At 41.5% G+C, this 17,015-nt stretch overlaps 2 protein-coding genes across 2 annotated transcripts; one reads left to right on the forward strand and one right to left on the reverse strand.

The window, feature by feature from the left end:
• Positions 1-1,422: 1,422 nt before the first annotated feature.
• Positions 1,423-3,052, reverse strand: LOC149358733 (mitochondrial import inner membrane translocase subunit Tim13-B-like). Its single transcript, XM_089570904.1, has 3 exons — positions 2,818-3,052; positions 2,501-2,569; positions 1,423-1,906 (listed from the first exon to the last, which is right to left on the reverse strand). The coding sequence occupies exons 1-3, from the start codon at positions 2,920-2,922 to the stop codon at positions 1,808-1,810; spliced, it is 273 nt and encodes a 90-aa protein (XP_089427030.1). The 5' UTR covers positions 2,923-3,052; the 3' UTR covers positions 1,423-1,807.
• Positions 3,053-3,244: 192 nt separating this feature from the next.
• Positions 3,245-16,929, forward strand: mRpS9 (mitochondrial ribosomal protein S9). The gene is made up of 14 exons (XM_089570905.1): positions 3,245-3,372; positions 3,509-3,656; positions 5,666-5,769; positions 5,852-5,914; positions 6,004-6,034; positions 6,720-6,799; positions 8,445-8,533; positions 9,328-9,403; positions 10,560-10,685; positions 11,537-11,579; positions 11,688-11,793; positions 12,749-12,921; positions 14,140-14,218; positions 16,860-16,929. The coding sequence occupies exons 1-14, from the start codon at positions 3,277-3,279 to the stop codon at positions 16,870-16,872; spliced, it is 1,227 nt and encodes a 408-aa protein (XP_089427031.1). The 5' UTR covers positions 3,245-3,276; the 3' UTR covers positions 16,873-16,929.
• The last annotated feature ends 86 nt before the right edge of the window (positions 16,930-17,015 follow it).

Genomic DNA, 17,015 nt, shown 5'->3' on the forward strand with positions numbered 1-17,015 from the left:
GTGACATTGCCTAGCCAAGTCATTCGGGGGATGAATTGTAAACCATGATCACTGACTTAGGTAAAGCAGAACAGGAGCAGATCTGCATTATCAGAGTGAAATAACTAGAATAGGAATTGGATAGAGCACATCTGGCAGGTTCTCTGTGATCATTGATGGCAGTTTGCCACTCGAGGCTAACAAAAAAGGTTCAAATTACAAGACTGCAGCGAGCTATGGAAGGCAAAAAGATTGGTTTAATGTTGAGAGAAGCAGAGGGCTGAGTGGTCACGAAACAAACGCGGGTTAATGACATCCTAGTCGAAATCAAGAAGAAAAGGGCTTGGGCAAGGCATGCAGTGCGAAGGAAAGTTAACTGATTGTCATTAAGAGTAACGGACTGGATTTCAAGAGAAGGCAAGCATAGCAGGGAGCGACAGAAAGTTAGGTGGGCAGATGAGATGAAGTTTGCGGGGATAGGGTGGCAGCAGCTGGCACAAGATAAGGTGAATCCTGCAGTGGGCATAGTCTGGCTGGCTGATAGTGATGATGATGATGGCAATTAGGTTTAGGGCTTACCAGTTTCAGAATATTAAGTTTAGCTACAACTCGGGGTCGGGACCTCGTCAAGCTGTTCGAGCTTTGTCCCGTACTCCTCCTTTTCCAAGGAAATAAAATGATTGATTGAAAAAAAAAAAAAAAAAAAACTCCCTTTTAGCAGTGAAACTCAGTTTCAGCTGAGTTAGCTATGAACTGCAATTTTTTACTGCTCCAAAAGCTAGCATATCTGACAAAATTCCACTTTCCCTGCTATAAAAGCTGCTACAAAAACAGTTAGTTCCACCACTGAACGTTGAAAGCACCACTGTGCAATAGTGGACATAAGAGGTCCTAACAAATTGCATAGTTAATCATCTTGGAGAGTAGGTATCTTTCCTGTGCAATTTTCTTACCTTCCTTTTCAAAAATCTGAAAATGTTCTCCCATTGGATGACAATTCATGACTATGGGCAGCAGTGAACAATGGTGCAACCTCTTACTGACCACTGTTCTTACTGTTCTTGTTCCTAGTCGCAGCGCTGGTGAAATTTTGAAGATGTACCAACTAGCTCAAACCACGATTTTACTGACCAAATGTGTTCAGCACAGCCAAAGGAGCGGATTAGGATTCTACTGATGCAAGTAACAAGCAACACCTTTAGCCATCCTCTCATCGTCGCACTTTTCTTTTCAGCTGCTTTATTGTTCAACGTGTTTCAGGTGTTCATTTTCCTATTAAGGCAATCTGCTACTGAGAAAGATTCAAAGCATCCAACATTATGAATGTTCACTGCGTACACGCAAGTTTGTGTTCATATTAGGGTAGCAGTGTTTGGCAGTGCCAGTGTTTACAGCCTGTAGAACAAAACTGCAGTCCTTCACAGAAAATCTCGAGTCAGCTGCTCACATATCATTTCATTTAATATCTTTCTCCATGTTGGTGCAAATGCCTGGCACGATTTTTAGATGCAAAAGTCACGAAATCAGTTCACTATAAAACCACGGCAACCGTGCACTGCTGAAATGGCAATAACAAAATCTTCGGCGAGTGCACTGTTGGCCATGGCTTGCACAAGTGCTAATGGCACGCAATTCAATCAACGGTTTCAATCACTTCATTAAAATACGACATGTCACTACCACATAGCTATCTACAGCGTCTGTCTGCGTGCATGTATGTACACAGTAGAGGTTGCAATCCTTCATAACAGAGGGGCGTAACTGATGCAGGGTAAAGTTTTCGGCAGTGCGTAGACTGCCGCACCTTGAATGTCCCACAATCCAAGTGTCACATTTGTCCTCTTTCTCTTGCAATTCGACTGCCATATGATCTGGACACAATGTTCCAAGAGTCCATGTAACGATCCATGCACATAGATATACATTTCTGGAAAACAGAAACAGATAAACACTGTTGAATATTCAAGTTCACTGTCGGGGTATTACGAATAATAAAAAAGGCCCCCCCAATACTTCAACACAGCACAAACTGCCAAGTTATTCTAAAGAAATAAAAGTCACCGAGCGGGTTCTTGCTAATTAACACATTAAACTCTCGTTTTGCAGTCCCTGAAAGGCAGGCGGAACAGCTGGGGCTCTCAATTTAAATGCCCAGGGAACAATTTGTGTTCCAAACCAGCTGCGAAATATACCTCCACCGCATCCCCAACAAGCAGTCAGCACGCAGTAAAAACTCAACTGCACTTGTCTCGAGCGCATAGGAGCGGTGCGCTGCGAAGAAAAAAACAAAAATAGAGGAAGTCTGACAGCAGCTGCAGGTTTCGAAGTACTGCGACCACCTCTGACTTGTAATCTCTATACTACTATCTACGCCGGCACTTCCACGTTGTATCTGACACGCTGCGGCAGCAGCCACGTTCGTGAGCTGTAGAACAGGCGCGGTGGATGGGTGTGTATGTTCTCTTTTCTGTACACCGCATCGTCCCTGCCAGCAAAATACGCAGTTTCAACGTGAACGCACCTGTTCAGAATTGTCCAAAGTGGTCCCAGGCTTTGATATACACTTCTTAAAGCACTTCTCAGTCATTTTCTGAAACAAAACAGAGAGGTCGGCGGTTAGCGCGAGCCTGTTTAGGTTGACCTCTACAACGAGCACCACACACGTGCCATGCATGTAGCGGTTCACGGAAAGTTGACAGTCGATAATTCGTAGCCGCAAGTAGCAACAGAACATGTAAAAGACTGCTAAAAAAACCTATAGACTTGCGCTCAATAAGCTTTGCTTCTGTTACACACTTCTAACCGCCGGCAGAGGCGAGCTAGACCGCTCATCGTCACCTGCAATAACTCCTGAGCATTGGCCACGGCGATTTGCTGCTTAACTTGGTCCATCAACTCTTCCTTTTGAGCTCCGGTGAGCTTCCCAGCCGACAGGCTATCCATTCTTGGTGCAGTTGTCGCGGCAGGTCCGAGAAAATATTCGGTAAAGTGCTAAATTCGCACTCACGGTGGTTACCCACGTGAAAAAGTTACCCGGCTGCGTACGACGACAACAATAAAAAGCAAAGCACAAAAAAAAGACAACAAGCCAATCCATACCGTCCGAACACAACCGGCAAGCCACTGCTTAAAACTTGTTACGTAACAATACAACTTTAAAAATGAGTGTTGAAAAACTGCTTTATAACTAGACTAATGTTTTTTGTTAATAAAGTTTACTATAACCTTGCGTTAGTGTTTGGCTCCTACACCATGGCGCGTCTAAATCAGCTGTGGACACATGCGCGGGGGACAAGCATGGAAGCTGTAAAGAAGTCTGCTAAAACGCTCCAATTCATTTCCAAGATTAACAGTCGGTGCAGCTTTGTATCACGATCAGCACCTTTATCACAGGTAACCTCTAATATCTGTGAAAGGTCACCTCGTAATTTTGCTAATTATCGCAGCATATACAGAAGCTAAGCTGCCCATTTCACTCGTGACCTGAGTATGTGCCGTGCGATCAGTGATGAAGTTATAAACTTTTCAGGTTCGCCTTTGTGCATCTTCTACTTCCGAAGGAAAGACGACGAGCAATGAAAGCCCGGACATTCTCCAGCTCCATTTGCGAGCGGAATCTAAAGTGCAGAAAATCAGCAAAGCCATGAAAGCATACTTGGAGCGGGCCAAAGCGTACGGTAATATCGCTCGCTTATGTTCAGAATCTGGTTAAACAAGACATGATCCAGTGAGGCTAGCCTAGCAGCGCTGTTGTAAGAACTAGTGGGTATTAAATGGGATGTCGTAGGGCTTAGTGAGGGTAGGTTTAGCCGTAGTTATCGTGGCTTAGCCGATAGTCAAGAGCTAGGGCTTGGTTCCCTGATCAATAAAAAAATGGCTGGCAACATTAAGGATATCACAGCGTTATGAGAGGGTGGAATCTATTGTAATTATGCTACATAAGAACAAATTGTTTGCACAGGCCTACGCACCTACATCCAGTCATGTACGCCCTAAGAAACAAGGAAGGCAATGTCATTAGCAATTTGGATGAGATAGTTAAATTGGCCAAAGAATTCTACACAGATCTCTGTAGTAGCCAAAAAAATCAGGATGCTAATGACCAAGCTATAATGTGGAGGAATTGGACTTCCCAGCGCCAAATAATGCGGAAGTAAAGAAAGTTGCAAGCAATGTCGAGGAAAATAGTGACAGGTGAGGATCAGATAACTGCAGGCTTGTTAAGTGACAGTGGGGACATTGTGCCAGAAAAACATGACTTTTTTTGTGTGCACTGCCTCACGACTTCGACGGTACTGGAATTTTGGAAGAAGGCTAACATCATCTTAATCCTTAAGAAAGGGGATGTCAAAGACAAAAAAATTACAGACCAGTCAACTTACTATCCATTGTTTACAAGGTGATTGCTAATCAGAATAGATCAACCTTAGACTTAAGGTAGCCAGAGGACCAGACTGGCTTTTGGAAAGCTACTCGGCAGCATGCAGACCATACTGACACCATCAATCCTGTCATAGAAAAATTAGCAGAATGTAACCAAGCTCTATTGCAGCCTTCGTAGATGAGGAGAAAGCATTTGACTCAATCAAAACCTCAGAAGTCATATAGGCATTGTGTAACCAAGGTGTAGAAGAGGCATATGTGAATGTACTGGAAAATATCTATAGCAGTTACACAGTGACCATAGTACTCTTCAAGGAAAGTGATAACTAATCAAGAATAATGGCAGGTAAGGAGACATGCTCTCTGAGCTACTGTTTACCCAGTGTTTACATCAGGTATTGAAGAACTGGACTGGGAAAATTTAGGGATAAAAGTTCATGGAGAGCACCTTATTAATCATCGATTTGCTGATGATATTGCCGGCTAAGTAACTCAGGGGACAAATTGCAAAGAGAAGCAAAGCAGAACAATGAGTCTAAAAGTTAAAATGAAGAAATAAAGAGTAATGTTCAACAGTTTAAGAATAGAACAACAGTTTTCTTAGGATAGCTAGCAAAGCACTGGAGATGGTAAGGAAATACGTTTACTTAGGGTTGGCAGTGATCACAGATCCAGACCACGAGAGTTAAATAACCATGAAAATAAGAATGGCGTGGAGTGCATTTGGCGGGAACTCTGAGATCATGAGTAGTAGTTTGTTGATATCCCTGAAAAGGAAAGTATACAACAGCTGTATCTTACTGCTACTAACCTACGGGGCAAAAATGGGGAGGTTTACGAAAACAGTTGAGCTTAAATTAAGGACATTGCAGCGAACTATGGAAAGGAAAATGATTAGTGTAACATTGTGAGACTGAAAGAGAGTAGAGTGGGTCAGGGAACAGACACGAGTTAATGACGTCCTATTAGGAATCAAGAGGAAATGGGCATGAGGGTATGTATTGCGAAGGCAAGATAATCGATGGTCGTTGACGATAAAGGATTGGATTCGAAGACAAGTCAAGCATAGCAGGGGGCAGAAGGTCAGGTGGACGGATGAGATTAAGAATTTTTTGGGGGTTAACATGACCATGTCTGGTACAGGGCAGGTTTAATTGGGGAGGAGAGGTCTTCACCTTGAAGTAGGTGTAGTTGGACTGCTGCTGATGATGATTTAATACAAGTGATGTTGACGTGACCAAAGCTTCGGTGCAGGTTAACCGGAAATTCAAATTAATGAGATTTAACTATATATTATTTGCAGATGAGTTCATAAAAAAGGAGCAGCATGAATTCGACATTGGGAAACGGCACCTTGCAAACATGATGGGTGTTGATGTCGACAACATGACACAAGACGACATTGACGTGAGTTGCATATTTGATACACAAACTTGATACACAAGTTTTGATGACTCGTATTAACTTCATAAAATTTCCTTACCTTTAGCGAGCAATTCAGTATCTGATGCCCTCAGGACTACACGAGCCCAAGGCACGACCTATCATGAAGGTATATGTGCATGCTTATGTGGCTCAGTTGTGTGCATGTGTGTGAGGTTTAGGTTTTTGCATTGAACAAAATAAATACGTTTCTTCTAGCCCCCTGAAGATGTATTTCCTAGGGAGAAAGGTAAGCTTAAAGTTTCTATGTCATGTTTTGGATTAGCATTGTAAAAGTTTGCATAGTTGCAGCAGAGATTGGCAATTGTTTCTCTTTACCAGTGGGTGTTTGTTGTAACGATGAAGTGGGTGGCCGCTTGAGACAAAAGCACAAATTGCTTAAATTTTCCAGCGCTGTACTTGAAATTGTTCAAGTGGATAATTCAAGTAAAATGCCCAGCTCTACAATTTTCAAAAAGATAGCCTGTGCGCAGTGTAGCATACTAGTATGGATACAGATTAAATTTTGCAAGCGCGGCTGGTGAGCACACATTCACAGGTGCAGTCATGGCCGCAGTGATCAGTTTTCTGTGAAGGCAAAATGTAAATCGCTCATGCACTGAAATTTCGATTTATGTTGAAAAATTCCAGGAGGTCTAAGTTAGTTCACAGCCCTCCACAGCAGCGTATCTTGTTGCCCGCAACTAGGGTTACTTTGACATAGAAAAACCCATTAACCAAACTTTAATTTTATATTTGCGGTTGCCCTCTGCATTCATAATTGCCCAATTTGTTTTGTAATCTACAACATATTATTATTGTTCAGCAAAATTAGTGTGAACTGTACTCTGGAGATTGTCTTTTTAACCTGTTATGTGCCTTTACACTATGCCTGTATGCTGCTGCATTACTGAAATAACCCTCTTCGAATGCAGCTGCGCAGTTCGACTATTCAGGAAGGCCATTCCACTACCTGTTCTACACAACAAGGCCCCATTACTATGAAGTCCTACACGTGAGAGCCACAATCAGTTTTACAATCTTGTCCTCAGGACTGACCATGAATGAGTATAGATTGACTCTGGTGAATAGCATGTGATTGTGAAGTAAAATTCTGAGTCTGTTCTGACTTTTTGGTTTGAGTGAATCTGTCCAAGTCGCGCAACTAGCACTATGACTTCGCTCTTTTCTTTATACTGGCCTTGCTACTTACTAAATTTATGACCAGTTCTCGAAGTATTTTAATGAGTTTTCTTTGTATGCGTTTGCTTGCCGAGCATGTCATGTGCTGTTCATTGTCTTCTTTTGAAGAAGACTTGTGCTGCTTTGGGTTAATGAGTACAAGCAGCCTTCATACTGTGCTGTAGCTTAGCTTTCTGGTGTTGCCCTTTAATTTTTTAAGCCACAACAAAATAATTTGCACAATTTGATAATTTTCAACCAGATCTTTAAGGTTGTACAGGAGTTCTGCAGAACAGGCTTAAAGACCCTGAGGGACAGTGAGGAAAAAATTGATGTTGGCTCACCTCAAGAGATTACCATGTTCCAATCATGAAGACATTACTCTCACTAAAAACGAAGCTTTTATTTATTTGTTTATTTTTGCCCTCAGGGCCGTACAGCTATTGCAGAGGGCATTAGGCAGAAAAATGAACAGTAATGTTAGAAAAAAAAAAAACGGGTACATTAATGATTAATCCTATATATACAACGTTAGCCAAGACAATAAATTTATTAGTACAGAAGAAAACTGTCGCTGTTTGTACAATGCCGGCCAGAACTTGCGAAAGTTATTTATGTCAGTGATAGATGCAATTTCTTTAGGAAGATCATTCCATTCTTTAGAAGTATGGGGAATAAATGAGAGTAAGAAAGAAACTCTTTTGCCTACGGGAATGGAAACTTTGTGGAGATGATCAGTGCAGCGCGATATGTAATAGGGTCTATGAAAAAAGTTTTTGTATAGGCTGGAATGATAATATAAGCTTGGAAAGACCAGAAATAAGATACAGGTGTCGCCACCACTGGCTGATTTTGCTGTGTATCGACACAGACCTTTGTGCACGAATTCCAAAGGCTACGCTACACCACCATTTAATTCCAAATGTGGATTGCCAGGTCGTTCTCAGTGTAGAGAAACAACTTTATTGTGCGCAGCATTGAAATCACACACTCCAAGTGTGCTTCTAAATGCAGTTTTCTAGCAGTAAATTTTTTAATGAAATTTTCTCAGACGCTGGGAAAACGTACGCAGAAGAAGCTGTAGAATCTATTTTTGGTAAGAACAAAAATTGGATGAAGTTGGCCTCAGTGTCTCTTTAAGGTTGTTTATTGTACAGAACCTCTTTAAATGCCCCTTTTTTTTTGTTAAAAGATAATACACGAAGTAGTTTTTAAAAATACTTTAAAAGTAAAAAGGAAAAAGATAAAAATGCTCCTAAAATGTTTTGTGAAAACATGTAATGGTTCAGGCCACAACTACTACTCTCCTGCAGAGTTGTGCTGAAGAGTAATGGAATGGATTTCAAGGGATAGTAAGTGATGTAAGGGGGGGTGCAGAGAGTCAGATAAAGAAGTTTGCAGGGATGAGATAGCTGCGTCATTGTCATAGTGGTGATGGTTATGATCATGATTAGGGTGATGAATGCATTTTTTTACAGGATGCAGTCAGCCATTTGGCAGAGTTGAATCGCCTGGAAACTCGGATGATCCACAAGGGAGTGGCAGAACCTCCAGCTGAACAGAAGCTGTAAGCCTTCTGCACATGAAATTTATGCCTGTTCAGGTTTGGAGTGCACTAATGATCACAGGAAGCAGTAATAGAGGTCAAGTGGATGTTGTCGTGCAGATTATGATGGTGATGACTATAATGGACTGCCATTAATCTGAACTCATTTAATTGGAAACAATGTTTTGGTTCCATCAGCATACAATGTATTAAAAGGCTCCGCTCAATCCAAACTTCATATAATACGAACAAATTTTTCATTCGCTTTGAGTTGAAATTATCAAGAGTTTACTATTATTTTCAAGAGCACACATATTACATTCCACTGTGGAAGACCAAGCAGTCTTGGTCTTGTTTGACTCCTAATTAGACAACAAAACCCTAAAAACCGACAGAACGTAGCAAGCAGTGAGGAACGTCTACTGCGGGACAGATGCCTCTCCCATATCTCTCCAATTAACTTTGTCCTTGCATAGTATGCATTACATAATAAACTTAAGTATTAAGTCATGATGATGACGGTCAGCAAAAGGGGGATAACTTTAGCACTGTGTGTTACAGTGCTGAAGTTAGCCACTTTTTTCATGAGACTTGAGATTATTATTAATGCATACTATAATGGACTGTGGTTGATATGAACATACCTAATTGAACCTTCTCTGTTTGCTGTCTCATTATGCTCATTTGTCACTTTTGTTTGCTCATTACATTCTTTGCCATCTTGGGCTGTGGTTTAATTTTGGAGCAGTTGAATGCAGTGGAAAATTTCTTGCCAGTAATTGCCGCTTTCCTCGCATGGACTTTGTTTCTTTTAGGAGCGTTCAAGACAGTATGTGGCTTCCCAAGAAGGAGCTAGAAGTACTGCTTGTTGAGGCGTTGAGTGAACAGCAGGTGAATCTCTTTTATTGTTCAGCTTTCTGTAGCTGGTGTTTCTTGCCTTAAACTTAAACTGACTTCGACATCGCCTTGGCTATGATATCAGCTTCACGTGCAAATTGATTATTCAGGGAGGGGAAAATGCTAAAGTTTTCAGAATTCATTCAGGAGTGATACTTCTTTTGACTAATTCGTATCACAAGAACTTGATATGTGAACATATCAGCCTATTTTAAGCATTTTAAAACACTTATCTTTCGAAATACAATGCACACTGACCGGAGCCACACCAAACCTACCATAAAACGCCGAGGCGTCCATCTTAGAAACTATGTTTTTGTTGTTAATTTCATATGCCTGCCCTAAAATGGTTCCTTGGACAATTTTGCGCATTTTGGCTCTTTATTATGGTTTGCACTTATCTGCACACTGCACCGTATGCAGATAGGCATTGAGTGCTTGAAGGGGATAGTTCTCCTCTTTTTAGGCAGAACACCGACTGTAGAAACCTTACATTATAAGACCATTTTGCATCTATAAATAAGGAGGATCTTGAACTGACTCTTTTTCTGTAAGTGCTTCTAGGCACGGCATTTATTTTGATGATTTTTATTGATAAAGTGTGCGTTGCCTCACTTTTCAACGTCTCCATTGTGCTTTACAGTGGATGAAATCAGTTTTACTGAAGAGCTTTCACTCGGTCGCTTTAATAACTTGCTGCTCAGCTTTGCCATGCTTCAAGTGCAATTTACATGAACATCTCGTTTTTACAAGAAATGCATAATGTGTGCAAGTTTTATTTACTTGATAGCTGCAGTTCAGTTTCTAAATGCGGTTGTATATCGATAGTATTGCATTGTTGACTGTGCTCACTGATGCAGCTTTGTAGTATTCGGAAGCTGAATAGCCTGGAGCTGAGAACGAGGCTAGTAAGTATAGACAGGTATAGGCGCAAGACTATGTGCACATGATGCCTCTGTTAACCTCTCATCACGTCTTTTGTGCGTCTAAACTTTTGAGTTAGGCACACTGACTAGCATGCTGGCTACTTTTGTGAGACTTGCATGCATTCGTGTAGATTCTGATGTTCCCACTTATTTTGCAACTGCCTTGTTTTGTTTCTTCTCTTTTCCTTATTTCTTCTCTCTTTGTTTTTTTTTTTAATTCACAGTATGAATACTTTACCAAGACTCTGGACCGTTTGGTAGCACACCCGTACTCGTCACATGCGAAGGAATTCGTTATGCGCTACAGAAAATCAAAGCTGGCCACGATTATCCGACAGGAGATACCGCCGGTATGTTGAATTCGTGCAATCAAACGTGCTTTAAATATATTAGGCATGAAATGCTCACAAGGGATATTCTGAGGGTTTTAGAGTGTACTTATTAATATTGAAGCAAACCTTACAAACAAATTCGATGTCTGGCTGTCCCTAGAACCATTAAAGTTTTGTTAGAGGATGATGAAAGTGGTGATATTATACCATTGGCCAGTGGAATAACTTGTTGACATGGTAGATGGCTGAGTCTCGAATGAGCATGCCTATGAAGTATAGCAGGGATGCCAGATGTAACTTGCTTGAGCTCCTGCTTGCAGCGCAACACTGTGCTGCGATGCACAGTGCACAGACTTGCTTCTTCATTGATAGTTGGAGCTGCTGCAATGATTTCATATGTACATAGTTTTGTTTTGAGATTGATGGAAAGAGTGGCTCTTGAAGCAGGAAAATATGCTGGCATGGTACAAGCTGATCATGCTGTGAAGCCAGAGCTCAGCTTTTGGCTGTTTATTTTTTATTCTCTTGCAGTTCATTAGTGTATCAGCATTACTTTGAGGGATTATGCTGGAAGCAAAGGAAAAGAAAAAAAAAACTAAATGTACTTTTACATAACAGTTTTGGCCATTAAGCACGAACGAGAGTTGTTGCTAAAGCTCGAGAATCTTTCAACTTCGTTTAGCTGCTTCAAACGATCCTTGCTGCGGGTGTACTTGGATTACAATATTTATAACACCTTAGGAACATGAACTGCAGGTGGACAAATGCACGGAAGAAAAGATGAAAGTGGTGTTTGTCAGCATAAACTCGTGCAGCCTATTGATGCCACTTCTTTCTTTTTGCCTATTTTTGCTTGAAACAATGCACAGCTGCAGTATGATGAAACCGGAAGGCCATATGCCAAAGCTGAAGGTATGTCTAACACTGTTTCTATTTTTGCATGCAGAAGCTTTGCTCCTGGTGTGCTATATAGTTGGTTGGCTTTTTGGTTCTACTTTTTGGTTCTACTTTTTCCTCAAGGTGCTCGGAAGCATGTGAGGGCCACAGTGACTGTCTGGGGCAATGGCACGGGCAAAGTGAACATCAACGGTCGTGGCATCGAGTACTTTGAAGAAGTTCGAGACAGGTTTGTAGGCTTGGATGCAGTCATGTGCGTGTGCTTTTTATATCACTGTGCTCTCACCCACCTGGGCTGGCTTGCACGAAACAAATAAGACCGGCTTATTTCCAGTCTAATCTTATTCGCGGTCTAAAAGCTATCTCGGTTTTGAAGAAAGGAAAGGCGCATAGCTGGTTCATTTTGTCAGGGGACATCTCAAATGCACCACGAACTCCGACTGAAAGTTCGGTAACTCAGTGTTTTAGTCGGCGTTCGTGCGCATTTGAGGCACTCACCGACAAAGTGAACCATCTATGCGCCTTTCCTTTCTTCAAAACCGACAGAGCTTTTAGACCGCGAATAAGATTAGATTGGAAATAAGCCGGTCTTATTTGTTTTGTGCAAGCCGGCCCTGGTGTTATGTTCAAAAGCAGAATATTTGTAATGTAGCAGGTCGTCGAGTGACCTTCAGGAGCAGGTCCTCTGGCTGGAGTTTCTTCCGTACGAGAGCCGGGGCATTCAGTACAAAATTTTTTACTATGATAACTGCACTAGCCTTCGTCCGGATGTCTTTACTGCTTGGGAAGCTTTGCCACCTGTGTGTATTGACTAGTCAGTGAGTCACTTGTGTAAGTGCTGGTGATACGCATAGTTTCAGGTTTGCGAAAAATGCTTGGGTGAGCAATGTGCTGCGCAGGCAAAAAGTGTGTGCTATTTAATTCTGTTTAATTGAAGTTACACAGTCTAGTTCTTTGATGATTTAAAGAATCCGAATAATCCTTTGCTGTGAGCAAAGCAAACCAAAATTGCATACCGGTATCAGTTTTGCCAATCCAGAGTCTGCTTGTGTGTTGTCTTTTCCGAAGCCTGCTGTGTATTATATCTGTGCCATGTGTTAGAATTGACTTGAAAATGCTTGTTTATGTGCATTTTTGGCGTCTTCAATGTTTCTTTACTTATTCGCTTTTGTGGTCCTTCGCAGGGAGCAGATAATGTTTCCCCTGCAGTTTACGGGGCTTCTCATGAAGGTTGACATTGAGGCCACACTCAATGAAGCTGAAGGCTCGACTGTTCGTGCAAATGCCATCCGCCATGGACTGGCTTTAGCCCTGTGTAGCTTCGTTTCTGAGGAAGAGGTGGAGAAAATGAGGCTCGGTAAGGCATTAAATGGCTTCTTCACGTGTTAGTACTGGGATGGGCTGGATTGGACTGGAGTAATTTTATTATTTTTCTGTTGAACTTGAGAAATTGTTAAACTGGCTCTTAACACTGAGAAAAGTAGGTGTTCTCCGTGAAGCAGGAGAGCAGCTTCAGGCTCCTCCTCTCTAGCTCTCTGCACTTTTTTTTTTGTCTTCACAGTGAAACCTACTTTTCTGGAGTTAAGAGCCTCTTTGTCCATTTCTCTTGTTCCCCCTAAGTATGACACATACTGTATGCTTCTCAGTCAACAACAGTCTCTGCACACAACGTCGGCTAAAAGTGTTAGTTAAAGGCAGTACTGTTTCTTTTTTTTTTTCGTGGTTATCATATTCTAATGGACCTTTTACTGTAGATTTTTCTCTCATTCCTGGTTACTTCCAGCAAGTACCACCAACAGAATTTTTAGGCTTGTATTAGGTCGTCTCAGGCACTTAATGAAAGGAGTCACCATGTTCAATCACTACTTCAGCCATTAAACACGCATACAAGTGTTTTTCTAGTAATGTTTTTGACGCCATTGCTGCGTCACACGAAGTGTCATCCCTGGCCATAGACTGAGTTTTGGTATTGGTTTGCTGTTTTAAAATGGTTCCACTTGGTATTTTGTGGCTGATAGAGGGGACCTTAAGGAATGTGTCGTGTCTATCAACTGAAAATGTTCAAGGTACCCTCAGGGCACCTTTAAGATTAAACAGGTGTTTATTTTGCGAAGTTTTAGGTGGGTGGACAAGATACACAAGGTCACATCTGGCAAATGCAGTTCTTGCTTAGAGCAGCGACCGTTGTTATATAGCCACCACCATTGTTGCAGAGCTGCAGCACTCCCGTCTTAGAGTAGTCGTTGTTGTTCAGTGGTTGCTCTTTGGCAGCGTAAATGAGATGAAAAATTCGCTGTAAGAAACAAAGGAGGAGAGCTTACTTTATACTCTGGGAGGGCTGCACGTTGTGTAAGACTGTGTGTAATTTGGCTGACGTTTTCTCAGCAGTGCACCTTACCCATTGGGTGTATCTATCTAACAGGTTCAAAATGGTCGTTCTGGGTGCCACTTTAGTGTGCTGTCCTGTGCGGTGGCATCTCTTTTTCTGAAAGTACCAGAGTGCTGTGAGGGATCTTCCTTCTGAAAAAAAACAGCATGTGTAGCCTGAATCTGGTCCTCCACTTCACTTTTACAGCTGGACTGCTTACCAGGGACCCCCGTCACAGGGAGCGCAAGAAGCCAGGTCAGGAGGGTGCTCGTCGCAAGTACACCTGGTAAGATCTTAAAAGTTTTATTTGTTTTATTGTTTTAAAGTACTGCAGCCTCACATGATGCTACGGCAGGAAGAGATAAAACACTGTTAAAACACAGTCTCACCAGTCAGCATTATGTGGCCTACTATGAAAGCGCAAGGAAACATAAAATGACAACATGTCGCCTACAAAGTCTAGAATCTAAAACTAATCTTTCAAAGGTAAAGCATGATTAGGGCTGTAAAGGGAGTTCCATATTTTTATTGTGCATAAGAGAGAACTGTGTTCAAACAAGGCATTACTAAGATTAAAATGTGAAGTGTTTAGTTTGTGGTAACTTCTTTATGATGATAGCTTAGAAAACTTCACATAATAGTTGCGAACTGACTCAAATTGAGTAGAGTTAATTAACATGTGCAAGGACATTATAAACATTCAGTAAAAAGGCAAAAGGAAAGTGGAGTGCGCACCAGATTAGACGTATGAGCAGGCGGCAAAAAATCCGATGTATTGGTTGAAATATAAAATGGAGCAGCCATTTTTTGAACCAAGTTCAATTTGTTTACATCCATAAGCTTATGGGGGTTCCAAATGACACAGCCATAGTGTAGGATTAGACAGATCGGTGCTATGTACATAAGTAACTTGATATCTAGTGGAGCAGCACGTACACTATGGCGCAAGTATCCAAACCTTTGGAGAGCTTTGCCATGAGTTGCTAAACTGCTCTCCGTCAGGCCTGTCTATGTACTCGGCATTGTTGTACTAAGCTTTAAAAGGGTATGGACTTGAAACTTTTGGTCACCTTTTCCTTTTTTTTTTTGAACCTTGCTTAAGACATCAGTACTGTGCAAAATTTATCAATGCCTAGTAAATAGTTTATGATTCAATTTCTTCTTGCATGTTGTTTTGTCTCTGGTATCTGCCGTCAAATGGTGGCTACGACATCAAAGTTGATTTCAGTCCTCTTGAGACATTGAAAAACTGTGATGCTATTGCTGCTCTGTTGTTCTATAGTTCATTATGAATCTTAAAGGAACACTGAGGACAAAGAGAAGGTGGCCTGCATCGGTAGGGTACTGCATTCTAATCACAAAAAGACCACCGCCGTCGAAAATGGAGCTTTTGTAAATTGAAATGACCAAAAAAGAAAGTAGAGGTGTTACCATCACTAGCTGATTTCGCTACTAAAAATGCACGCATTGACACCAATTTTTGGACACAGACCCTGGAAGCTATGCTGCACTGCCATTCACTTTAGAAGATGGCAACCTGTCCTTTTCAGTAACAACATCGCGTGTTCAAATCTGCTGGCAGGTTAATTTTTAAATGCTATTTGTTCGCTGGTAAATGCATCTTTTGATGCCCCATAAGTATCAAAATAGCCAGAAAGAACAAGAGAATTTAATTCTTACTGAGAACAGTGATTTGATCGGGTTGCCCTCAGCGTCCTGCTCGGCCTGTTTCAAGTCAGCTTGCTCCAAGAGCCTGAATGACAACAAATGGAGGCGCTGCTATAACATTGCTGTTTGTGTATGCTCCATGTGACTGGACGTCAGCTTTGATGTCTTAGCCCCTCTTCAGCTGTTGGAGACATTATAAGGGAAGAAATCCAATTATGAGGTATCTATTTGGCATACGCAAATTCCACATGGGGATTCATGTATACTACTACGTCTTGAACATCATTACATATTGAATGTCGCAGTGCTATCTAAATGCACACCACAAAATGGTTCTCTTGCTTAAACCGCTCGCTTATTCGCATTGAAATTTGATGCAGAGATGGTATATGACAGTCTTTCTGTTTGTATAATCTACTTGCCTGATTCGATCAGAATTAACCGAAAGCCATGTCGCCTGCAGCCTCAGCAACCCGAAACAAGCAGCTTTCGCATCGGTGATGCCGATGGTGCCATCTGGTGCTCATCTAAGGAATGATTGTTTTCTATTGAAGCTGTGATGCTATGATGAGTGGTGGGGGGGGGGGGGGGGGGGGGGGGGGGGATGTGCAGTTCATTTGGAGGCGCTTTCTTGACTGCTTTTGCTCAGTATTGTTAAAGCAGTCAAGAAAGCGTGTCTTCAAATGAGCCGCTCATCCTCCTCTCCCCATCCTCTCATTGCAGCTTCAATGGTGAAGCAGTCATTTCTCGGTCATGCATGTCATGGATGATGATGGATGGATGATCATGCATGTCCAAGCAGTCATGTTCCAGCGTGGTTGGAACATGACTGTGTCGTAGTCTCGGATAGGCACCAGTTAGCGCTACTAATACCACCTAATTAAACCGTCAAGAATGGAAACCAAAATATTCTGCTCTATAACTTTCTTTTTGTGTGTGGGCTTGTTTATCAGAAGGCTAAGTTATATTGTGCCAGGATGTAATTGGCAGGCCTAGGATGTGGTGTGCTTCAAGGTTGTAGTTCAAGTTTGCATCATGCTAAGCTAAAATAAAAGTTCAATGAAATGAGTTTAAGTTACTACGTAAGAAAAGTCTTTGGCAAGAACAACTTTTGTGGAAGGTGCAATTAGTAAAATAGCTATGGGTAAAGCTAGATTTCATAGATTTATCTGAATGGGTAAGGGTTTTTAAATTGTTTTATAGTTTCTATGACACATTTTCTTGCATGTGGTTTATAATGTTTTCTTTTATCATTACAGGCTCAAGCGGTAGCGTGCCTGAAGAAGACATCAGATTAGCAATAGTGGTACAATAAATGTTAAAAGATTACTGGCTTGGTATGTGATATTTTTTGCTTTGCACTGGAGCTTCGATTTTTTAAGACCAGAAACTGAAATTTCGAAAACATTTGAATG

The sequence above is a fragment of the Amblyomma mixtum genome, chromosome 2, assembly GCF_055824585.1.
Source record: "Amblyomma mixtum isolate Tamu chromosome 2, ASM5582458v1, whole genome shotgun sequence".
Taxonomy (NCBI): domain Eukaryota; kingdom Metazoa; phylum Arthropoda; class Arachnida; order Ixodida; family Ixodidae; genus Amblyomma; species Amblyomma mixtum.